Below are 26,295 nucleotides of genomic sequence, written 5' to 3' on the forward strand. Positions count from 1 at the left end.
GAAGTTGGAGCTTTGTGTTGTTGTTGTCATTTGTTTCCATACATTCCTTGATCTCTATTTTAATTTGTACATTAATCCATTGATTATTTAGGAGTATGTTCTTAAGCCTCCATGTGTTTGTGAGCCTTTTTGTTTTCTTTGTAGAATTTATTTCTAGTTTTATACCTTTCTGGTCTGAAAAGTTGGTTGGTAGAATTTCAATCTTTTGGAATTTACTGAGGCTCTTTTTGTGAGGTAGTATGTGGTCTATTCTGGAGAATGTTCCATGAGCACTTGAGAAGAATGTATATCCTGTTGCTTTTGGATGTAGAGTTCTATAGATGTCTATTAGGTCCATCTGTTCTAGTGTTGTTCAGTGCCTCCATGTCCTTACTTATTTTCTGCCCAGTGGATCTATCCTTTGGGGTGAGTGGCGTGTTGAAGTCTCCTAAAATGAATGCATTGCATTCTATTTCCCCCTTTAGTTCTGTTAGTATTTGTTTCACATATGCTGGTGCTCCTGTGTTGGGTGCATATATATTTAGAATGGTTATATCCTCTTGTTGGACTGAGCCCTTTATCATTATGTAATGTCCTCTTTATCTCTTGTTACTTTCTTTGTTTTGAAGTCTATTTTGTCTGATATTAGTACTGCAACCCTGCTTTCTTCTCTCTGTTGTTTGCCTAAAATATATTTTTCCATCTCTTGACCTTTAGTCTGTTAAAGTCTTTGGGTTTGAGGTGAGTTTCTTGTAAGCAGCATATAGATGGGTCTTGCTTTTTTACCCATTCTATTACTCTGTGTCTTTTGATTGGTGCATTCAGTCTATTGAAAGATATGTACCTATTGCCATTGCAGGCTTTAGATTAGTGGTTACCAAAGGATCAATGTTAGCCTCTTTAGCATCTTACTGCGTAACTTAGCTCGCTTATTGAACTGTTATACACTGTCTGGAGATTCTTTTCTTCTCTCCCTTCTTATTCCTCCTCCTCCATTCTTTATATGTTGGTTGTTTTATTCTGTGCCCTTTTGTGTTTCCTTTAACTGCTTTTAGTGGGTAGTTGATTTTATTTTTTTGCCTTTAGTTAGTATTTTGTTGGTCTGCTTTCTTTGCTGTGATTTTATTTTCTCTGGTGACATCTGTTTAGTTTTAGGAGTGCTCCTGTCTAGAACAGTCCCTCTAAAATACCCTGTAGAGGTGGTTTGTGGGAGGCAAATTCCCTCAACTTTTGCTTGTCTGGGAATTGTTTAATCCCTCCATCATATTTAAATCATAATCATGCTGGATACAGTATCCTTGGTTCAAGGCTCTTCTGTTTCATTGCATTAAATATATCATGCTATTCTCTTCTGGCCTGTAAGGTTTCTGTTGAGACGTCTGATGATCGCCTGATGGGTTTTCCTTTATAGGTGACCTTTTTCTCTCTAGCTGCCTTTAAAACTCTTTCCTTGTCCTTGATCTTTGCCATTTTAATTATTATGTGTCTTGGTGTTGTCCTCCTTGGGTCCTTTCTGTTAGGAGTTCTGTGTATTTCGTGGTCTGTTCGATTATTTCGTCCCCCATTTTGGGGAAGTTAACAGCAATTATTTCTTCAAAGACTCTTTCTATCCCTTTTTCTCTCTCTTCTTCTTCTGGTACCCCTATAATATGGATATTGTTCCATTTGGCTGGATCACACAGTTCTCTTAATATTGTTTCATTCCTGGAGATCCTTTTATCTCTCTCTCTGTCAGCTTCTATGTGTTCCTGTTCTCTGGTTTCTATTCCATCAATGGCCTCTTTCATCTTATCCATTCTGCTCAGAAATCCTTTCAGAGTTTGTTTCACTTCTGTAATCTCCTTCCAGGCATCTGTAATCTCCCTCTGGACTTCATCCCTTAGCTCTTGTATATTTCTGTGCATCTCCGTCAGCATGTTTATGATTTTTATTTTGAATGCTTTTTCAGGAAGAGTAGTTAGGTCTGTCTCTTTCTCAGGTTTTGATTCTCTGATCTTTGCTTGTAATTTTGCCTTTTCATGGTGATAGAGATAGTTTGCAGAGCTGGCACGAATGACGGCTGTAAGAACTTTCCTTCTTGTTGGTTTGTGACATTCCTCTCCTGGGAGAACAGCGACCTCCAATGGCTTGTGCTGGGCAGCTGGGCGCAGACAGGGCTTATGATTCCTGCCCAGCTGCTATGGAGTTTATCTCTGCTGTTGCTGTGGGCGTGGCTTGCCTTGGGCATCTGCTCCAATATGGTGGAGCCCCGTTGGAGAGGGAGCGGCTGGGAGGCTATTTATCTCCGTGAGGGGCCTCCGTGCTCCTTGCTGCCCAGGGGGTTAGAGTGCCCAGAGTGTCCCAGGACACTTCTGTCCGGTTTTGTCATCCCTGTCCCTTTAAGACTTTCAAAAAGCACCCCTTCGCGAGGCGCTGGGTTCTCACAGGTGTGGATGTGGTCTGGATGTTGTCCTGTGTCCTCTGGTCTCTATTCTAGGAAGAGTTGTCTTTGTTATATTTTCATAAATATATGTGATTTTGGGAGGAGATTTCCGCTGCTCTAGTCACGCCGCCATCTTGGCTCCACCCTCGTCTGTAGTTAGTGATTTTTAAGTAACCAGAAAGGAACTATAAAAGTACAAGAAAGCTTACTTTTAAGTGACTAACTTATTTTGTTGAATTAATATTTATTGATATGACAATGAAAAACAAGATTCAAGTGGTTATAAAATTTCTAGCTTTATAACTCCATTAAAAAATAATAGTTACACGTACTGTGACAGAATCGAGCCTCTGTTTCACTTGCTGCATCTTCACTGAAGAATTGTCAGTGTGGACATAGTCCTCAATATGAAAAGAGCCTTGATGAGGCAGTTTAGGACAGGTGCATAAAGCATCCTGACTTTGATGTATTCCAGGCAATGGAAATGTTCCATTGTAGCGTTTGAACATTTCAGCCTCCTGCTGGGCAACTGGAAAAATGAATCCTTATTAATTCAAATCATCAGAGCAAATAAAGTAATAAGTAAGCTATAAAGTTGAAACATTAAGCAAGTAATCAAAAATTACACAATACATTTTAAATACTGGGTAATAATAAGACAACATGACTGGCGAAATAAACTGTAAATAAGGAGATATAATAATTTCACAGATAATTTATGCCAGACAGTATTTATACTGAATCTTGAAGACCATATACTATATTGATCTGGTGAACAACAAATTGGGATGGGAGCCTAACTTTAAATATACATATATGGAAAATATAAAAAGTCAGAGGCATAATATAATAAAGGATATGCAAAAACAAAAAAATTACTCACAAACCCATCTAAAACAATTGTTTTCAAATTTCTATATCTTTTGTAATCTTTATACGTTTACATTTTATGTAAGACATAGTATAAATAAAATTTAACATTTTTTCAATTTAAATAATATTTTTCACTTTTCTATATGTAATTAGCACTTTTACATGCTTATCTCATCTAATATGCATTCTTTTAAATATTTACTAAATGTTTTCTACTTTCTCTCATTATAGACCACGTGTGAATAATTACTTTCATTGTTTAATTTGTTTTTTAAAACAATTATTGAAATTAATTTCCCAGAGTGGAACAGATGGTTCAAAGGGTAAATGTTTTGATGATGATGATAACGATGAGGACAATAGTATCAGTATGGCACTTTATGGCTTTTAGGATGCTTTCACATACATTATTTAATCTGGTCATTTAAAATATACAAATGTGAAAAATTTTAAATACCTGTTTGTATATAAAAGGAGGAAAAATATAATTATTTAATAAAAGTATTTCCTTACTTTTATAATTTTAAGTGAAAGGTCTTTCCTAACATGACATGAAAAGAAACTAATTACAACAAAGATTCATAACATGGAATCAACATTTGAGCCTTCAGAGATTCTATGGACAACTAGTGCTACATACAGAAATGAATCTGTGTATTCTGTAAGTACTTCTGGGAATGAGACCCATAACTTTCATCAGATCTATCTCTTAAAGGATTGTATGTGTCAAAAAATGTTAAGAATTGTCAACTTTAGAAAGCTTTTCCTGCATGAACTAAGAGTCTTCATTAAAATAAAAAAAAAAACCTACCATAATCAAAATTTAAAAAGCAAATGACAGGTAATACAGTTCTTACACCTCTGGCCAAAATAGTCAAAGGGACCAGATTTGCCCTACTGCTTGAAACTATCCAAAAATGGACAAAACATATAAATGAAAGAAACAAAACTGTCTTTACAAATATGAGTGTCCATGCTGAGCTTAAGACTAGGGTGACACAAGCAAGGCATGTCGGGAAGGAAATTTAAGGAGGTACTCACTGTCAGGTCCTGCACCCACATTTGTGTAAAAAATCTAAATGGAATTTAAAAAATCAGCCAAAAGAACTAATAATTGGCTTTAGCAAGGCTTCAGGATACAAAACTAGCAAAGAAAAAAAAAAAACTATTTCCATATACAAATCACAATGAATCAGAAATCGAAATAAAAAAATATATTCCATTTACAATGGCATTAAAATATGACATACTTTAGGAAACACCTGATGAAAGATGTGAAGGATATGCATACTGAAAACTATAAAACACTGGTGAGAGAAATTGAAGAAACAACAAAGTAAAGAGATATACTGTGTTCATGGTTAGAATAGTTAATATTGTTAAAATGTAAATTCTTCCCAAATGAGCTGTACATTAACTGTAATCCCACTCAAAATTCCAGGACTTTTTTTAGAGTAACTGTCAAATTCTAAAATCCACATAGTAGGTGGGGGGAAAGGAGGCTGTGACTCCAAAAAGATTCAAGTGTTAAAATATAAATTCCATGCCTATGTAAACACACACAAATGTATAAGAAAATACGGATTAAAATCTGATATTGAAAGAGCATACTAGGAGAGAATTAAAGATGGCAGTGTCAGAGGTGAGACAGAGGCCACCTCCCAAAACCACATATAATACAAAAACTAATCCTGAAAGAGCAACATGGAAGAAGGCTGCACCAGATTGCATACACCTGGATAAAAGAACAGACCTCATGGAACAGGGTAAGGTACCACAGCTGTGATCCTGCAGAACCCAAGCCCTTCCCCCACCCTAGCTCATCAGCAGGAAGAAGAGAAACTGAGTGGGGAGGGTGTGGAGGCCTAATGTTGGTGAACACCCAGACTGGGAGATATGCTATGGGAGCATGAACCTACATTGCATGGTGCTCTGGAGATTAGTGGGGTTGGAAAGCTAAGACAATGGGGTTGGAAAGCTAAGACTTGGAGAGACTGAGATTCCAGCCACTTGTGGAAAACAGGGACCCACACCTGGCTGCTCTGGGACAAAAGAAAGGTGGGCAGTCTGAGACTTGCTAACAGTGAGAGGGCTGCTAAAGGGGCAAGGACTGCATAGAGCTTAGTGCTCAGAAGAATGGTCAGGTGGACAAAATTGTGTGGGTGCACTCAGCCCCCAAGGTAAGGAACTTTCAGGAGCTTCAGGCACTCCATCCCCTTGCTGGCTATGTAGCTCTGAAGTCCCCACTGTGATTCGCAGCCAGATGCACCTTCCTCTCGACCTGCTGGCACTGGCTCGCAAACTGGCAGCCCCTGATCTGGCGCCAGGTAAGCCAAAGGGAGGCCTGTCTACAGGAGCTACAGACGCAAAGCATAGAGGTTTATACCTGTGTGCTCTGCTGACTGGTTCTGGCAGTGGAGATAGGCACAGCAGCCAGAAAGCAGGAAACAGCTCTTTCCTCCCCCCAGGGACCAGTGCTGCTCCCCTGCAACCCCCAACACTGCTCAGGAGGCTGAGCAGCTACAGAGAATAGAGCTTCTGGACACTACAGGGCAGCACATACAAATATGAAATGTCAAGGAACCTGGTTCAAACCCAAATCCCACAAACACCAGAAAAAGGAAAACATGAAACTAAACTCATCAATCTTCCTGAAAGAGATTTCAAAATAAGAATTATAAACATGCTCATGGACGTTAAGAAAAATATTCAACTCAGGGATGAATTTAGGACAGAGATTCAATCACTAAGGAATACAATATCTGAAATGAAATATACAGTGGAGGGATTTAAAAGCAGATTAGATGCACTAGAGGAGAGGGTAAATGGAATAGAAATTAGAGAAGAGGAACAGAGAGAAAAAAAGATTTCTAGGAAGGAAAGAATATTGAGAGAACTGTGTAACCAATCTGAACGGAACAATATTCGTATTATAGGGGTACCAGAAGAAAAAGAGAGAGAAAAAGGGATAGAAAGTGTCTTTGAGGAGATAATTGCTGAGAACTTCCCCAATCTGGGGAAGGAGATAGTCTCTCAGGCCATGGAGGTGCAGAGATCTCCCAACATAAGGGACCTAAGAAAGATAATACCAAAACATATAATTAAAATGGCAAAGATCAAGGATAAGGATAGACTTTTAAAAGCAACCAGAGAGAGGAGAAAGATCACATACAAAGGGAAACCCATCAGGCTATCATCAGAATGCTCAACAGAAACGTTACAGGCCAGAAGGGAGTGGCATGATATATTTAATGCAATGAAGCAGAAGAGCCTTGAACCAAGAATACTCTATCTGGTAAGATTATCATTTACATTTGAAGGGATTAAACGATTTCCAGGTAAGCAAAAGCAGAGAGAATTTACCTCCCAGAAATAGCCTCTGCAGTATATTTTGGAGGTACTGCTATAGATGAAAGTGTTCCTAAGGCGAAATAGCTGTCATGAGAGGAAATAAAGCCACAGTAAGGAAAGCAGAACAATTAATTACTAAGCAGATGCAAAATCAAATAAACTACCCTGAAAGTCAATCAAGGGATAGACAAAGAGTACAAAATATGATACCTAATATATAAAGAATGGAGGAGGAAGAAAAAGGAGGGGAAAAAAAAGAACCTTTAGATTGTGTTTGTAATAGCATACTGAGTTAAATTAGACTGTTACATAGTAAGGAAGTTACCGCTGAACCTTTGGTAGCCACGAATCTAAAGCCTACAATGGCAATAAGTACATACCTATCAATAATCACCCTAAATGTAAATAGTCTGAATACAACAATCAAAAGACATAGAGTCACTGACTGCATAAAATAACAAGACCCATCTATATGCTGCCTACAAGAGACTCACTTCAAACACAAAGACATACACAGACTAAATGCGAAAAGATGGAAAAAGATATTTTATGCAAACTATAGGGAGAAAAAAGCAGGTGTTGCAGTACTTGTATCAGACAAAATAGACTTCAAAACAAAGAGAGTAACAAGAGACATAGAAGGACATTACATAATGATAAAGGGGTTAGTTCAACAAGAGGATATAACCATATAAATATACATGCACCCAAGACAAGATCACCTACATATGTGAAACAGATGCTAAGAGAATTAGAGGGGGAAACAGAGTGTAATGCATTCATTTTAGGAGACTTCAACACACCACTCACTCCAAAGGACAGATCAACTAAACAGAAAGTAAGTAGAGACAGAGGCACTGAACAACACATTGGAACAGATGGACCTAACATATATCTACAGAACACTCCTCCCCAAACCAGCAGGATACACATTCTTTTCAAGTGCACATGGAACATTTTCTAGAATAGATCATATACTAGGCCACAGAAATAGCCTCAGTAAATTAAAAAAGATTGAAATTGTACCAACCAGCTTCTCAGACCACAAAGGTATGAAACTAGAAATAAATTATGTAAAGAAAATGAAAAAGCCCACAACACATGGAGGCTTAACAACATGCTCCTAAATAATCAATGGATCACTAACCAAATAAAAGCAGATCAAGCAATATATAGAGACAAATGACAACAATAATTCAACACTGCAAAATCTGTGGGAACTAGTGAAGGCCATGCTAAGAGGGAAGTATACTGCAATACAGGTTTACCTCAGGAAAGAAGAACAATCCCATATGAAAAGTCTAAACTCACAATTAACTAGAAAAAGAACAAATGAGGCCCAAAGTCAGTAGAAGGAGGGACATAATAACAGAGCAGAAATAAATAAAATCGAGAAGAATAAAACAATAGAATCAATGAAACCAGGAGCTGGTTCTTTGAGAAAATAAAATAGATAAACTCCTAGCCAGACTTATCTAGAAAAAAAGAGTCTACACACATAAACAAAATCAGAAATGAAAAAGGAAAAATCACTATGGACACCATAGAAATACAAAGAATTATTAGAGAATATTTTGAAAAATTATTTGCCAACAAACTGGATAATGTAGATGAAATGGACAACTTTCTAGAAAAATATAACCTTCCAAGGCTGACAGAGGAAGAAACACAAAATCTGAACAGATCAATTACCAGCAAAGAAATCTAATTGGTAATCAAAAAACTACCTAAGAATAAAATCCCTGAAAAGATGGCTTCACTGCTGTTTTATTGAACATTTAGAGAAGACATAATACCCATACTCCTTAAAGTTTTCCAAAAAGTAGAAGAGGAAGGAATACTTCCAAATTTATTCTATGAGGAAAGCATCACTCTAATAACCAAAACCAGGCAAAGAACCACAAAAAAAGAAATTTAAAGACCAATATTCCTAGAACATAGATGCAAAGATACTCAACAAATATTAGCAAACCGAATTAAAAAATACATCAAAAAGATCATCCATCATGATCAAGTGGGATTTATTCCAGGGATTCAAGGATGGTACAATATTCAAAAATCCATCAATATCATCTACCACATCAAAAAAAAGAAGGACAAAACCGACATGATCATCTCCACACGCGCTGAAAAAGCATTCAACAAAATTCAGCATCCATGTATGATAAAAACTCTCAACAAAATGGGTATAGAAGGCAAGTACTTTAACATAATAAAGACCATATATGACAAATCCACAGCCAACATCATACTTAACAGTGAGAAGCTGAAAGCTTTTCCTTTAAGATCAGGTATAAGACAAGGATGCCCACTCTCTCCGTTTTTATTCAACATAGTTCTGGAGGTCCTTGCCATGGCAATCAGACAATACAAAGAAATAAAAGGCATCCAGATTGGTAAAGAAGAAGTTAAACTGTCCCTGTTTGCAGATGACATGATATTGTACATAAAAAACCATAAAGAATCCACTTTAAAACTACTACATCTAATATCTGAATTCAGCAAAGTTGAAGGATACAAAATTAATACACAGGCATCTGTTGCATTCCTATATATTAATGATGAAGTAGCAGAAAGAGAAATCAGGAAAACAATTCCATTCACAATTACATCAAAAATAATAAAATACCTAGGAATAAACCTAATGAAGGAAGTGAATGGCCTATACCCTGAAAACTACAAGACACTCATGAGAGAAATTAAAGAAGATACCAATGAATGGAAACACATTCCGTGCTCATGGATAGGAAGAATTAATATTATCAAAATGCCATGTTGCTTAAAGCAATCTACAGACTCAATGCAATCCCTATCAAAATACCAAAAGCATTCTTCAACCAATTAGAGCAAATAGTTCTAAAATTCATATGGAACCACAAAAGACCCCGAATAGTCAAAGCAATCCTGAGAAGAAAGAATAAAGCTAGGGAGATTATGCTCCCCGACTTAAAGCTCTACTACAAAGCCTCAGTAATCAAGACAATTTGGTACTGGCATAAGAAGAGATGCATAGACCAATGGAACAGACTAGAGAGTCCATATAAATCCAAGCACATATGGTCCATTAATATATGATAAAGGAGCCATGGATATACAATGGGGAAATGACAACCTCTTCAACAAGTGGTGTTGGCAAAATTGGACAACTACATGCAAGAGAATGAAACTGGATTATTGTCTAACACCATACACAAAAGTAAACTCGAAATGGATCAAAGACCTGAACATAAGTTGTGAAACCATAAAACTCTCAGAATAAAATACAGGCAGAAATCTCTTGAATATAAACATGAGCAACTTTTTCCTGAACACATCTCCTCGGGCAAGGGAGACAAAAGCAAATATGAACAAATGGGATTACATCAAGCTAAAAAGCTTCTGTACAGCAAAGGACACCATCAGCAGAACAAAAAGGCATTCTACAGTATGGGAGAATATATTTGTAAACAACATATCCAACAAGGGGTTAACATCCAAAATATATGAAGAACTCACAAGCTTCAACAGCCAAAAATCAAAGGACCCAATTAACAAATGGGCAGAGGATATGAACAGACAGTTCTCCAACAACACCATGGATGGCACTAGATGGTATTATGCTCAGCAAAGTAAGTCAGGCAGAGAAAGACAAATACGAAATGATTTCCCTTATTTGTGGAGTGTAACGACTAAACAAAACTGAAGGAGCAAAACAGTGGCGGACTCACAGACTCCAAGAAGGGACTATTGGTTACCAAGGGAAAGGGGTAGGGTAGGGCAGGTGGGGAGGGATGGAGAAGGGGACTGAGAGGTGTTATGATTAGTACACATGGTGTGGGTGGGATCACGGGGAAGACAGTGTAATACAGGGAGGACAAGTCATTAGTCTGTGGCATCTTACTGCACTCACGGACAGTGACTGCAGTGGGTTATGGGGGTCTCGATAATATGGGTGAATGCAGTAACCACATTGTTTTTCATGTGAAACTTTCATAAGAGTGTATATCAATGATACCTTAATAATATATATAAAAAGTAAGAGCATTCTAAGCCAAAAGTGTAAATATATTTGACATTTTAAAATTCTGTCAAAAATAATAAAGCAAAAGGGTGAACATCAAACCAGAGCAAAAAACAAAACAACAGAGAGGACTTGTATATAACCTGATTTCACGACTTAATATAAAGCTACAGGCTACAGTAACCAAGCAAGCTACTGTGTTACTGGCATAAAGGTAAACAAAAATTAGATAGAGAACAGAATTGAGAGGCCAGCATGTATGGATAAGGTGTAAAAGGCAATTGGGTAGAGAAAGGAGAATCTTTTCAACAAATAATGCTGGAACAACTGGATATTCACATGTGAGAAAATGAACTTTGATCCATACTTTACACCATGTACAGAAAATTTAACATGAGTAATAGATTTAGATGTAAAACCTAAACCAAAAGACTCCATAAGGAAACACAGGAGAACATTTTTTGTGAGCTTGGATTAGGCAGAGAGTCTTAGATCCAATATTGAAGTCTATATAAGAAAAAGTTGATAATTTTGGACTTCATCAAAACTTCAAACATCGGTTCTTCAAAACTCTTAAGATAACCAGAAGACAAGCCAAGTCTGGGGGAAATATTTGCAAATCATGCATCTAATAGAGCACTGCCAGTAAATAGAAAGCCAATTGTCAAAACTTAATACTCAGAAAACAAACAAGCCAATTTAAAAGATTCAAACTGACCCTACATTGAAGAAGACATATAGATTAAGCTTGTAGAAAGGTACTGAACATCCTTAGTCATTAAGGATAAGCAAATTAAAAGCACATGAAACAGCACTGCACATCTGTTAGAATGGTTAAAATTAAAAAGACTGACCATTTCAAATTTAGCAAGGATAGGGAGATTTTGAAACATTCATACAGTGCTTGTGGGAAAGTTAAATGGCATAATGTCTTTAGACAACAGTTTGCCAGCTTGTTAAAGTTAAACATACATCTGCAATAGGATCCAGCATTCTACTCTTAGAAATTTATTCAAGAGAAATGAAATTACATGTCTATACAAAGACTTGTGGATGAATATTCATAGCAGTTTTATTTGTAATAGTTAAAAACTGGGTACAACCAAAATGCTCATCAACAGGTGAATGGATAAATAAACTGATGTATCCATACAATGAAACAATTCTCAGAAACAAAAAGGATGAACTAGTATTAACTCTTTAAAACATAGATGAATCTTAAAGTAATTATGAGGGAATAAAGTCAGATAAAAAGAGTACATGGTATATATTGTTTTACTGAAATAAAATGCTAGAAATTAAAAATAAATGCATAGTGATTGCCAAGGAATGGGGGAAAATAGGGAGTGATTACAAAGGAGCACAAAGTCACTTTGGGGGATGATGAATGTTATCTTAATTGAGGTGATGGTCTCAGAAGTCTATAAATATGTCTAGATTTGCCAAAGTGTACATTTTAAATACATGCAGTTTACTGTATGTCAAGAACACCTCAATAAAGCTGCATACACAAAAAATACAAATGATAAATTAGTGAGAAAAGGTGCTAATAGTCTTAATATGCAAAGACTCCCCACAAAATCAATTAAAAATGAATAATCCAACGGAAAAATGGACAAAGGACCATTACAGAAAATTCACAAAAGAACTTTGTAATCAATAAAAATGTGCTTAACTTCACTAATAATAATTAATGGTAATCAGTTTGAAGAATTAAAGAAGGAATTAGTAAGGAGCAAAGGCAAATTAGATAATGATGCCATTTTTTTCTCCTGTTTAAATGAACCATTGTACCTAAGATATTTTTTTTTAAGAACCTGAGTAAGGGTAGCCAGGTGTGTCCTTAAGTATTGTTTAAAATACTGAAAAACATATAACAGTGTAATTGTGCAATAACAGTTGTTTAAATAAATTATGGTGTAGTCATTTAATGAAATGAAATTCAGCCACTACAATGTGTTCAGAAGTATAATTATCATGATGGAAAACTGCTCATAATAAATTATTAAGTGGAAAAAAAATAGTTTGTAAAACATATAATGAATATAAAAATGGATGGTCACCTTTTTTTAGTTATCAGCCTTGCTTAACCAACCATGAATTTAGGATAGCACATACAAAAAATTTTAGGTCTTTGATCTTTATATTCATGCCCTACTTCTTTCACTTTCTAATCGAAGAATAGCTGAAAAATAATTGGTGCTCTCTCCCAGCTGACCTTGATGGTGATAAGTACCAGGAAACATTATTACAGCAGAAGACTTGCTTACTTACAATCCACCCTTACAGAGTTGCACATTCCTCATTGTCAATTATTATTCATAGATGGTAATGCAGCTGTTTCCACAGTTGGCTTTTTATGGTTTTGAGTACTGTTTTTCAGTACACATTTTGGACTTCTTTTCACAAGTTTAAATGTTCCAAGAGAACATTTATGTACTCTCAAATATTCAAAGATTGTGTTTAAAGAACAACAGAAACTTTGAAGCTGCAAAAGAAAACTGCTCTGTGGGCAGAAATTTGGAAGGTTTCACATTAGTAGATGGGTCAGGGATGAATGAATCAACACATGAAAATCACATTCATGATCTTTGCCTTACTTGCTTTTTAGAATTGTTCTTTTAACATTCCACTCATTTGGCTGCAATGAATGGAAAGTAAAGCTGGGTTTAACCATTTAACAGCACTATCTGACTCCCCATGTTTTTGTACTTGCCAGATATATGTTAGTGAAGTATCATTTCATTTTAAGCTCTAAGTGAGTGAGCATGGATAGAAGCATGTATGCTGACAGAAGCAATAGTCACACAGGATAGTAGGATTTGTTATTTATCTTACTCTTTTTGCCAAACTGTATTTTCTAAGTATTATGCTATGCTAAACATATATTATTTTTCTTTTTAAAGGACTTTTTTAACTAGGAAAAAATAACAAAAGGCATTTCCTGAAGATTTATTTTTCCAGACATTAAGATGCCATTTGGAAAGGATAAAAATGGCCTAAATGGATGCAGATAACAAAAACAAACCACAAACAATTATGGATAGTTGTCTAAAGGAAATTTTCTATATAAAATCCATCTGACTGGATTTCAAGGAGTCAAATTAACACTACTTTATCTTTAGCACCTCTAGTTCTGTGAAGAAAGCCATAAAAAAAAATCTGCAGAAATATTCATGAAGACCTAGTTTCTCAGATACTGGAAACAGAAGCTGCTTAGAGTTCTTATATCCTTCCCCTCCCCCACCCTCCACAAATATATACATCTATTTGTATGACAATATACAGATTATTTCACTGTAAAATAGGTTGTAAAAGATGATTTCTGAAATGCCTTCAGACTCTATGCATCTAACTTTTCAAAGGTTTTTTTTTTTAAACATTTTTACATAAGCCATGGTTGGAGTATGTTACAATTAAATAACTGTATTTCTTTACTTGGCCATTTTCTCCTCTGTGCTCATTTAACTTTGTATGTTTAAAACTTAGCTCTAACCTAACCTGGTATGTTTAAAAAAAATTACAATTTTAACAGTCTCACCCCCATCCTTGCATCACCTTTTGAGGAATGCACTAGAGGGTAGGCTCTTGGAATACAAAGACACTGGCCCCCTCCTGGGGTTTGAATCTTTCAGAGGTCAGTAAGAAATTACTGCTCTGTGCTAAGTGGCATAGCAGAGGAAGGGACAAGTTGCTGAGAACACAGAGGTGGCAATTACCTTTGCTTACAGGAATGTTACTGCCATAAAAATACCTCACTTAGAATCAGCTATAATTCGGGAGTCTAAACTTTACATAATTTAAACATTCTTAAAATGTTTTCACAACTGACAACCTTTTGATTTATATGAATTCAGTGCTTTTGTATATATTCTGGCCTTAAACAATTATAAAAAACAGAGTGGTTTTCTCAGATTTTTGTCTTTATAGGAGGAAGATGGAGGAAATAAGATAATTTAATCCAGTGCCCCTTGCATTTGAAGCAAATACAAGGTTTGTTACTATTAAAACCTATGTTTACTTATGTTACTGACTTTATAATAAACTAAAAAAAACCAATATATTATTTTTCTTATACTATTTTAACAATAAGATTTCCTTTTGATTCAACATTTAATTCCTTTGTTCAAGACATGTTACTGGGCATAGTTATCTTACTGGATATCTAATTACTTGTAAGTTATTTTATTACTAATTATGACTACAGTAAGCTGGTAAGTCTACTTCTCAAGTTTCCCAGCAGTATGCAGCATCCTCCTCCTCTTCCTTTAACATATGCTATGTGTAGAGAATTTCTGGTCTGAATGTTTCACTCCCCTAAAATTCATCAGTTAAAACCCTAAACTCCACGGTGATGGTAATTAGAGGTGGGGCCCTTTGGAAGGTGAGAGACCTCATGAATGGATTAGTGCCCTTTTAGAAGGGGCCCCAGAGAGCTCTCAGAGAGCTCTCTTCCCTCTTTCATCATGTGAGGTTACAGCTAGGAAGTATAGTCTGTGAACCAGAAACTGAGCTTTCACTGAATCTGCTGGTCTGCCCTGATCTTAGACTTTCCAGCCTTTAGAACTATGAAAAATAAATTTCTGTTGTTTATAAGCCATACAGTCTCTGATATTTTGTTACAGCAATCTAAATGGACTAAGAAAAGAATGTTCAAAGGCTTATGTTTTTTTATTGCATTTTACTGGACCTGATTGTTCCTGCTTCAGCTAATCTTAAGAGACTGTGGATGGATCACAGAAGTTCTATTAACACTTCAGTTATGGAATTTAAAGCCTGTTCATAATCTTGTATTTCTTTGACATATTTTATACACCAAGTAGAATTTACAAGTGTCACTAATGAAACTTCAAAAAGCTATACAAGAAAGAGTAACAGATTCACGTCTTATAGCCAAATGGGAGACCATCTACCAACATTTGGCAAATCTGTTAATTGAACACCAGAACATAACTATCTCCAAATCCCCCCAAATACATGCTACTGTTCTTGTGTTGATTTCCCACTCCACTATCACCTGAACTCTAATATACCTATGCTCCACGTCCTGCTTTAGAGTTTTATTTTATCCTTTAATAAAACACTGTGATAAAATAGGACAGGTACTGTTTCAGTTTTACAGGTGAAAAAACATGCAGAAATGCTAAATTATTTGATTAAGGTCAAATAAAAAGTATAGCCATTTTGTCTAGAACCCCAGTGCCCTGACTCCTACTCTAGCCTTTCTTATCACACTGTTGTCAATCTCGCACTGTGCCATTCTTCCTTCTTGTAAGCATAAAAAAATACCTCAGTAAGAAATCAGAGCTCTGGCTTATACTCAAAGCCATTAAGTTGACCAAGTTTTCTGTATGTTCTGAATCCTTGAATGACACAAGCCTTCAAAAATCAAAGTATCCATTATGTGAAGAGCATTAAAACAGATGCTTCAGTATACAACCAAAAATAGGTAGTTTCAGCATGTCCTAAAATTTGGTATTTCTATCTCTTAGTTTCTCCTACCAGGCTAATAACAGATATTTAAAACTCTGACCCAGAATATAATCAGTTATATTGTGTTACTGCATAATTTTTTTATCCAAGTATGAGGACTGTAACATCTGTTTGCTTTTTAATTATTCACCATTAGTATTTCAAGAGCACCATTAAATTATACAAACTATGGTTGTTAAATTTATTTCAACTAGACATTATCTTATTGCAAAATATTGTAAAAGTAGTTATATTAAATTTTAATGTTACATAACAAAGAAAATTTATATTTTGGACTATACTGGGAAGATAATGGCTTAATCCATTAAATTACGCCCAACATTTGTAAAGGAGTGAACTACTATTATACTAGATAAACTAACCACAGTTCTTTTTAATCTTGAGGCCCTCCTATACATAAAAATTGAAAACAAACAATATATTTCATCACAGGAATATTTGGTTACCTTCTTAATTTAAGTTACTTCATGAAATAGGAAATAACAAAGACTAAATAAGTAGCTATAACAGATAGCTTAATGTTTTAAGTGCATGGGCCCTGGAGACAGCTTTAACACTTGGTAAGCAAATTACTTCATTCTCCCTGTACCTCAGTTTCACCATCTTCAAGATGCGGATAATAATAGCATCTGCGTTGTGGGGTTTTGTGAGGACTGTATTAGATAATGTATGTAAAATGTTCATAAGAAAAAGGGACACACAGTGAACACTCATAACATCTTGGCTAATACTACCACTATTATTATTAGACCCAAAGTTTACTAATAGACCATGCCTATTATTTTGCATTTTTAAAAAACTTAAGGGAAAAATGATATTCTACAGGACCTGTAATTCTTATTTCAAACATTTATTGCTCATCAGTAATATACCAGGTACTATGTTAGATATAGGGTGTAATAAACACCATGAACTTTTTGGTCAATGAGTAAGTTATATAAAAACATTTTTATAGGAATGTAAAAGTATATACTGCCCAAACTCTGTGTAAATATGTCATAGTGTGAAAAGTAAAGCTATCAACAATGACTTTGTAGGTGGCTATTTAATGAATATGAATTTTAGGTAAAAAAATCATGTTTAGTGTCAATGATAAGGACTGCTTTTCAGTTTAAGTAAGATTCTTCCAGAGGTTTAATCAACTACATAGGAAGCATGAAAGAATCAAAGAGTCTGACTCCCAGGTCTCACAGCCTTGTTCAATTTGGCAACACAATAGATACTCAATAAAGATTTGTCTCCCCTAAGGCCCTATGACTGAAAAACACTCCAGAGTTAATACTGATTCAGAAGAGATACTGCCACCTAGTGAAAAATTAGGCTCATTACCTGGGATCATCAACCAATTCTGAGAACTTTCCAAATTAGGACAACTCTACTTAAAATACTACATGTATATTCATTATACATCAGCATTCAGATAGGTACTGGTAAAAAAAGATGAAAAAGCCTCCATCTCTGCTTTCTATAAAGTATAGATAACACAAAGAAATCACATACTGCATAGAGAGGCATACAATAAAATGGTATTGTATGGAAAAAGGAAGTATGCTTATTAAATAATCAAGAGGTAATATTTCAGGAATCTGCTAAAAAGGTAGTTTTGTGTAGCAAATAAGAGCATGGTGTCGAAGTTCAGACTGTATAGAACAAAGTCTTATCCTGTAAAATGGGGAAAATTACAGTACCTATCTCATAAGATTATTATGAAAAATTAAATACATGTAAAGTGCTAAAAACAATAACAGGAACACAGAAAGTGCTCAGTATTAGCTATGATTATTATTAAATGTAAAACAGGATCCTAGAGATTAAAGTAGACAAGAACTGATTAATAACAGAACATTAATTGCTAAAGTCTAGCTTCATAAATTTAATTCAGTAGGAGCCGTTTCTCTGACTAGTACTCTGTTATTATGGGAATCCTAAAAGTACATTATTTGTGGTACTCTGTGACTAAATTTTGTATTACTAGATGATTAACCCTTTCAACACCAGGCAAATAAAACTGGCTTCTGAAAGTAAAAATCATATTTCTTACCAAAAAAAGCAAAAAGTCAGTAGAATGAAAGACCCAAAAGACCACAACCTGAACATATGCTTAACAGGGAAAGATGCTTGCTGACGCTTTACAGATTTTGCTAGAACTGAAAGATGGATGATACATTTAGCTACCACTGTGGTCTCATTCGCAGTTTATTTAGCTTATAAAAAAATGAGCTTGTTCTATTTTCCTTGAAAATTACCTGAACATATATCAGCAGCTCTGCAATACTACTTAAAAATCATGTAACTGTTATGTATCTTTCAAATTTTATACCATTAAATGCGCTTATGTAATAAAGCTTTATGTAAGCTTTATCTTCAAAGTTTGGGCAAAATATTCTTGTATTAAAATATAAATAAAATACAAGGTAAAACTATAACAGGCAAATAATAAATATAGTTTTCAATGAAAAATTTAAGGACTATTTGACTTGATGATTATGGTCTGTATTTAATGAGTACAATTTTAGAATCTGAAGTAACTTTTTGTTATGAATATATACCATTCACAAGAACTGTGCTAAATCTTGGATTGCTTGAGATTACATAACTTCTTCCTAAGCTTCCCCTTTTTAAAAATAGGCAGCAGAGTTGGGAAAACATGTTGAAACATTTTGAGCTTTCATTTGTTTGTAAAGGTGTATCAGTATATCAAGAATTGTGATCTAAATACATTGAACAAAATAATTTTAACTTCACCTGTGTATTACTTGAACATTGTAATTTCTAAAACACAAGTCCTTCCTGTTCTATGTTAAGATGGCATGATATAGCATAATGTTCTTAATGTTATGCATTTATTTTCCAATACAACTGACTTAGAAAGGTAAACCGTTTAATAGAAAGAAAAAGGCTGCCAACAGAAAGTAAAAGAGGGTGATTTTTTTTTTAAATTCCACTGCATACAGAGATGCTTAAAAAAAACAGTCGATTACATACTGGTTAGATGAACATGACAACAACCCATTTTATCTTTTTTGTTAGTTTTAATACAATGTTTATCAACTTGTGGAGTACTTCCACAGTCCGTCTCATGTATCCTCACAAATAACTCTTAGGTAGTACAGGTATTAACACTAGTAGTACCATTTACTAGATAAGGAAATGGAGCTTCAGAAGGTAAGAGGCTTGTGCAAGGTCACTAAAGAAACAGAACTGAGCCTAAAACCTTCATTTTTGGGATCCTAAAATACTTTGCTCTATCTACTTACATTTCCAGAACAGACTTCTTGGTCTAAATGGCTGTCTTAAAACCAAATGGGCAAACCTAACTGGGTTAATTTAATCATGAAATTCCCGTATCAATGGCGAAAAATAACTGAAGAAAAAAAAAAGATAAGAGTGGAACTTTAAATTGCATTTGTGATGAAAATTTTAAAAGCCTAAAAAAGCAAATTAGAAATTGAATGAAGAATGTTGTGAAACCTTTTAAGAGTGAGGAAATAACTGTGCTGCCTATTTCCTGTATAACAGTTCCAATTATAAAGCATGTAGGTATAACTTTTCTCCTTTATGTGAAAACTGAGAGTGATTACAAAGAAAGACCTGTTTCAGTATACATTTTTGAACTAGACACCGGATTTGGACACTGGATGATTTGAAAAATCCATTTCTTTTTTTTCTCTAATCTGGCAATGCTTATTTTTACCAACTTTTATTATATAGTATTGTGTTGTTTAAAAATTCTACCATTAGTAATAGTGTTCTGTGAATGTGAATATGTGTTAGAAAAATTCCTTATTTCTTCTCTGTAAAATTATTTAAAGTATGCTAAATCTTAATTTTACACATTACTTTGTAATATAATTCACCTGGAAAGGCATAATAAAATCCATACTATGATCAAGAACTTCAGATTTAGAACTTAGCTGGCTAATAACTTAGCACTTATCACAACCATTAAAACCAATTCTATCTGTATTAATGCAATAAACTCAGTCACTCACATTATATTTAAATTCAAAACTCTTTGCCCAAATAGATCCATACCAATGTAAACTACAAACATATTTGCATATGTACACATTTATGGCATTGTATGTAAGCTATCCCAGCTTACTTTACAACAGTGAGAGTTGATACATGACATTCTAAACAAGAAAGAGAGACTAATAAAGACTGGTTCTTTTTGTTTAAGAATTAGTATATGAAGAAAATGGAAATGCAGTTTTGACTAATCCAAGATTTAGCACAATCCTTATCAAAAAACAGCATAAACCTAATAATCCTAAGAATGCCATACTATTCCTGAAAACTGTATCCAAAGTCTTTATTTCCTTATCTCTCAGAATGATAGAATAGTGCAATTTTAGAGTAGAGAAAGACATGAGACTTCTAATTCCAAGTCTTGTTTTCATTGATATTTGATTTTTTTGCCTTCTTATGTTAAGAAACTCTCAAAACTATGACTTATTAAAACTGAAAGCATTAAACATTTATACTTGGTAAATGTTATTTACTTTTTAAATTTAATTAACACACTTCCAAATACTTTTTTGTTAATTTTATTTATTTAAATTGATTTATAAAGTGATGATTACACCTTTTTGTGATTCCAAGAAAAGGGCACAACCATTATGTATACTTCCACTGATATTTAAACTCCATAATAATAGTGCTATGGAAAAATAAATTGTTATAACATAACAAAAATTAATCTAATCTGTTTCACTCTTAAACTATATTCAAGAGAGCCTTGTTCATACTAAGGACAGTTTTCACAGAGCTCCTAATACCAGGTTCAGTCTAAATGTAAAGTTACTCCAAATATTCTTTATTTATCTGAAAGTGGACTTACCACGGAAATCATAAATATATAGAAGAATTGGTTCATTCTGCCCAAATGCACAAAATGCAACCATATTTTCAAGTGGATGGTAAGAAATGTCTCGAATGGGTGACTTGAATGGCAGGTCAGAATACATTGCTACTTGTTCTCCTAAGTAAGAAAAGACAGCAAAAAATTTGTACTGTATCAGATATTTCTCATTAGATTATTCTGCAACTTATTAAAAATATTTATACAATATCACCAAATATTAATGATGATGCTATTATTTACATAAAAACTCAGATACTTATAAATATCTGAGTACCATGTATTAATATAATTACCTTTATTAAGTAAATTTAATTTAATTAAGTAAATTTTAATGTGATTAAGTAAAATAATTATTTTTCATTCTACTGGCCCTTTTTCTACTTCAATCCGACCACTTCAGTGAGGTTTTCACTGTACAAAGAATGCCAGAGAATTTAGAAGTAGAGAAGTACCTGACTCTGGGATCTGACAGAGCGGAGCAAATTGTATCTAACAAAGAATTCCTGAAACTGCAGGCTCAAAAACTGAAGGAACTCTGGTAAGGGGAGGTTTAATGGGGAATTAATTTTTCTATTTTTTTCCCAGAGTTCTCTGAGGTACCATCTGCTTTAAAGATACATATGATGATTAATGCTAAAAGAGGCCTACAGCAGAGTTTTAGGGAACCTATGAAAAGTAAAAGTCAAAAAGCAAAGACTCTAGATCCACTTATTGAGGGGGAGAAGAGATTTAAAACTTCCAAACTGATGCTAAAGTATCAAAACACAGTAAGAAAAAAGTCTCTAAGTGAAATGACTAGTCAAGTGCCTAGATCCAAAGAATAAACAAGGTGAAGTCAAATACTGTTCTTTAAAGGAGTTTTGAAGTAAATTTTATATAATTCTCTCAATTCATTGCTAAAAAATGTTTATATAGTTTTAGCTTTTCTCATGAAAAACAAAGGTGAGGTTCAAATGAACAACCTAATGTAATAGTTCATTTTTTATTGGAAAAAATTGAATTACAGTAATTCAGTAATTGCTATTAAGTTTCAGACATTAAAAACTTTGACAGGTATATTTGTTTCTAACAAAAATATATCACAGATGTCTAGCCATTTGAATTCCTAGCGTTATAGTTCAAATTCAGTTTATAACATTTTGTATTTTTCATTATAATCTGCATTAAATACTTAATATTAACAATATCTCAGAGGTAGGGAAAGAATATTACAATGAGAAAGTCTAAATCCAAGTAGGTGTCAGAATACAGAACAGAATGTAATATAAATTTAGAATGTAGCTGAGTTACCAACTTTTCAATTTTGAAAAACTTAACTGAGGATCTGAAATCAGAATTTCCTTGAAAATTATTTCATAAAATGGTAATTTTCATACTTCTTCAGAAACAAAAAATAAATATTTTTTGAAAACCATTGAAATATTTACCTGTTTCTGGGTTCCAAACATATACTATACCATCCTCACTTCCAGCAAAGAGAAAAGTCCCACATGGTGTCAAAGTACTATGAATCTTTTCCCGATAATTTGCTGCACCTACAAATTTCCTTGCTGCTAATCTATAAACAAAAAAGATTTTACAAATGTAATCTGTCTCATCCATTTAAAAGACTAGAGGTAGAAAAACTTTTAAATACTTCATTTACATTTAACAAATAATTTTTGAGAATCCTTAATGTGGGTGACAGTCGATGACGACACAGAATAAAGATGAGGTAGTGTCAGAGCTCAGGGAGCTTTTAATTTAGCAGGAGAGAGAGGAAATCCATCAGTGTAAAATAGAAAGTAGATGTAGAAAGTGCCGCAAAAAAAGAACAGAAAGAGTACTTAGCAGATTTGGATAAGAGTGATGATCTCTCTCTAACTAGGGAAAGAGAGACTACTTTACGGAAATAGTATTTGAGTTGGTGACTAAAAAATTAACAGACTTTTTATATTATCTCCTCTTTGTGATGAATTTTTAAAAATCATTCAATGAATATTTGATCCTTGCAGAAACAGGAGATGATTATTAAATCATCTATTAACTATGGTACACAACCTCCAGACTTTTTCACTTATGAGTAATAGTTAATGTGTTTTAGTGATTACTATGTGCCAGGTAGGTACTATTACTATCATCTCTGATTTACAGAGAGGATATTATATACACTGCTTTGTCTTTCTTTTTTATCTGGTATTTGCTTTTTCAGTCAACAACAAATCATGAATAATGGCCCTTCACATCAGAAAATAAAGATTATGAATTATCATTTTAATAGGGATGTATTTTATCACTAACTGTATCTTGTTTTCTGCTGTTGGACAACACTTGGGATGTTTCCAGTTTCCCTTACCGTGAACATGATTTCTATGAACAACCTTATGTATATGTTTTCTACTGTTTCATAGCTATTTTCTTAACATAAATTCCCAGACCTGAAGTTACTGGGTCAAACATTCCTGGAGTTCTTGCTATGTGCTGTAATGTGTAAGTACTTTACATGTATAAATTAGTTTATTCCCTACAAAACCTTTCTGAGTTTGGTTTATTATTTCTCCCTTTTGAGCAATGAGGAAAGAGAGGCACAGAGAAGTTAATCAGCTAGTCAGGGGTGGGAAATGCAGTTTTTGATTTAAACAATTTGTCTCTAGAGCCCAAGCATGATCTATACTGCTTAAAAAGGGAATAATAACCAAACTTCTTAGGCCTTGCCTTCTAAAATCTAGCTCTGCTCTTACTTTCAAAAAATTCTCTTGTAGCACTCCTTATCAAGAAACTTATGGTCATACAGACTAACTCATTCTGCCTTAAACACATATTATTCTCTCTCTGAACTGTATTCCTTTTCATGGAATTTTCATGTTTTCCACCCTACTAAAAATATTTCCATCTTGTCTAAATTCTATTTATCATTCAAGACTGAGCTCAAAGGCTAGCCTTTCCATAGAGCCTTTAACAGGAGACCATTCTATAGCTATCCGCTTTATTGTTGGCATACGTATAGCCCTATTATACATTTATATTCATAAAAAACACATTAATACTTGCTGTCTGCTAGGCATGACATGGGTGCTATGTATAGGAAAAAAAAGAATAAGCAGATTCTAGTTCTAGATCTCACAATTTAACTTAATTAAATGTTTTGTATGTTACTTTGGAGGCAGTACAAACTTCTTAGATTACAAACTTCTGATGAGCTATTTCTGCTTATCATTCTTCCACAGCACACACACCAGCGTAGTCAACAGTTCTACATAAATACTGAAGGGCTTAAGGTTTAGCCATAAAAAGATAATTGCAAAACAAACTAATACAGATGATCACATTTGCCTTTCTAAATACAATAACGAAATCTAATACAATAGCCTTTTCTCATTTGTCTTCTAGGAACTCCTCAGACAAAAAGCACACCAGAAGTCCATGCTCAATTTCCCAGAACTCTGCTTCTGCCATTTATATTAAGGCTATTTCCCTTCATTTGCCTTATTTAGAAGTAAAAAAGAAGAACAAGGATATATTAATCAAAAGTCCTCTCATTCAGTCATGATACTATGCTATGCCAATATCCTAGAGCTAAAAGATATTCTATGTAAAAGTTTCTTTTTTTTAATTGTGCAAATAAAAATTAACTGACTAAAGTTCAGCCTCAGAACTATTCACATCTTGGGCCAGGTGATTTTTTGCTGTAAGGGGTGTCCTGAAAATTTCAGATGCTTAGTAGTATCTCTGGTTTCTACACTCTAGATAGCTAGAATCAACACTCAAAAAATGTCTCCATACTTTGTCAGACATCCTGTGACAGAAGAAATTGTCTAGTTGAGAACTACTGCTGCATTTTAAAAAGGTGAATTTATTCATTACTTATTCTATGGGTGCTTAACCTGTCAGTACTGAAATATACTTACATTCGGAGATCCATAATTCTCAAAGTACTGTCTTTTGTATGGATTAACAAACGTTTTCCATTGGGATGAACCTCCAAATAACTTATTGGAATCCCCTTAAACTCACTCTCTTTAATTTCCTAAAATGATTAAAAACAGATTATAAAATATTACCACTGTAAAGTTTGTCTAATGTTCAGCCCTTTTTGGAGTATAAAATTAATTTTAAGATGTCATTTCCAAATGCACTATACAGAATCCATTAAAATTGTTGGCAAAAAAGATTCCTGCTAACTTCAGTTTAAGGTTGAAAATAAAGCCGATGAAAAGTATTTTTTGGTTGTCATGTAATGCAATATTCAATTAGTATGTGTTTTTGTAGTGTATTTCCAAACAAGAAGCACTTCCTATAAACACATCTTCTAATTTTGTATTTTTCTGTTTATCATTTAAGTAAGCTTTCAATTTTTATAAATTCAAAAGTGTAAAATTAACTTTAAAGATCTACTGTAGTCTCAGATTATTTCTTCATATACACCTTCATATATATCCTGAAAAGTGTATGTTACTAGCAACTTATTTTGAAATCATTTAATTTAGATTGCAATTTTAGGGTTTTTTTATAGCTATTTAAGGCAGTGATAGGGGACACCTGACTAAGACATAATATCTGTTAATAAATTCCTCCATATTTTTATCATATGCATGCTCAAACTAAAAAAGCCCTATTTCTGAAGCCATCCTGTACCTAGGATTGTGTACAACAGCACATGGACACTTTATTTTAGCAGTCACCAAACTACTGGCTGAAGAGAACCAAATAAGAAATTGAAGTCTCCATTTTGTCCTAGGACATAAGCTATTATAGAGATATTCCAGCTCATTTCCTAACTTTATTTTTGACTGTCTTTAGTAATCACGGGCTGCAGATTTCAAGGTAAATTTGCCTCTTGGTTACTATATTGAGGGAAAGAAACACATGATTTTTAACGCAAACAGACTCTGCATTGCAGACTCCAAATGACTGGAATTGATGCTTTTGGAGCCTTGCCAATCCCTCAAGTACCTAAGTAATTAGAAAGTTCTTTTCAAAGTATGTAAAATTAGGCTACAACATGAATCCCAAGCCATCATTCATTAATCTGACAGACTAGATGAGAATGACTAAAACAGACTTTCTAAAATAGATGATAGACTCAACAGATTGAACTAAAATTCATGAAAATTATTTTCCACTTAGGGTGTCTTTTGTTCAAAACAACAACAATTGTTATAACCTATTATGAAGAATGGGTTATAGCATGTAAGACAGAAACTGAATTAATTTATTTAAAACAAACTTACTTTGTATTTTTTAAAAATGTTAAATATACACCAACGAAATTGCTTAATATAGGCCACCTTAGAAACACTTTAATCCAAAAAAGAGATTATTCATTTGTTT

The 26,295-nt window shown here is 34.1% G+C and overlaps 1 protein-coding gene across 31 annotated transcripts in view; it reads right to left on the reverse strand.

Annotated features, from left to right (window-relative positions):
- The window catches only part of AHI1 (Abelson helper integration site 1), a 218,430-nt gene that overhangs the window by 139,824 nt on the left and 52,311 nt on the right, over window positions 1-26,295 (reverse strand). For all 31 annotated transcript variants that reach the window (XR_005054854.2, XR_012124248.1, XR_005054856.2 and 28 more), the window contains 4 exons: window positions 24,873-24,991; window positions 22,413-22,543; window positions 20,962-21,102; window positions 2,734-2,930 (listed from right to left, as the gene is read on the reverse strand). Coding sequence is in view for 6 of the 31 variants with exons in the window: in XM_073219641.1 (XP_073075742.1) it covers window positions 2,734-2,930; window positions 20,962-21,102; window positions 22,413-22,543; window positions 24,873-24,991 (588 nt within the window). In the remaining 25 variants the exon portion in view is untranslated. The remainder of the gene's footprint in view (window positions 1-2,733; window positions 2,931-20,961; window positions 21,103-22,412; window positions 22,544-24,872; window positions 24,992-26,295) is intronic.

This window comes from Manis javanica, chromosome 13 (assembly GCF_040802235.1).
Source record: "Manis javanica isolate MJ-LG chromosome 13, MJ_LKY, whole genome shotgun sequence".
NCBI lineage: Eukaryota > Metazoa > Chordata > Mammalia > Pholidota > Manidae > Manis > Manis javanica.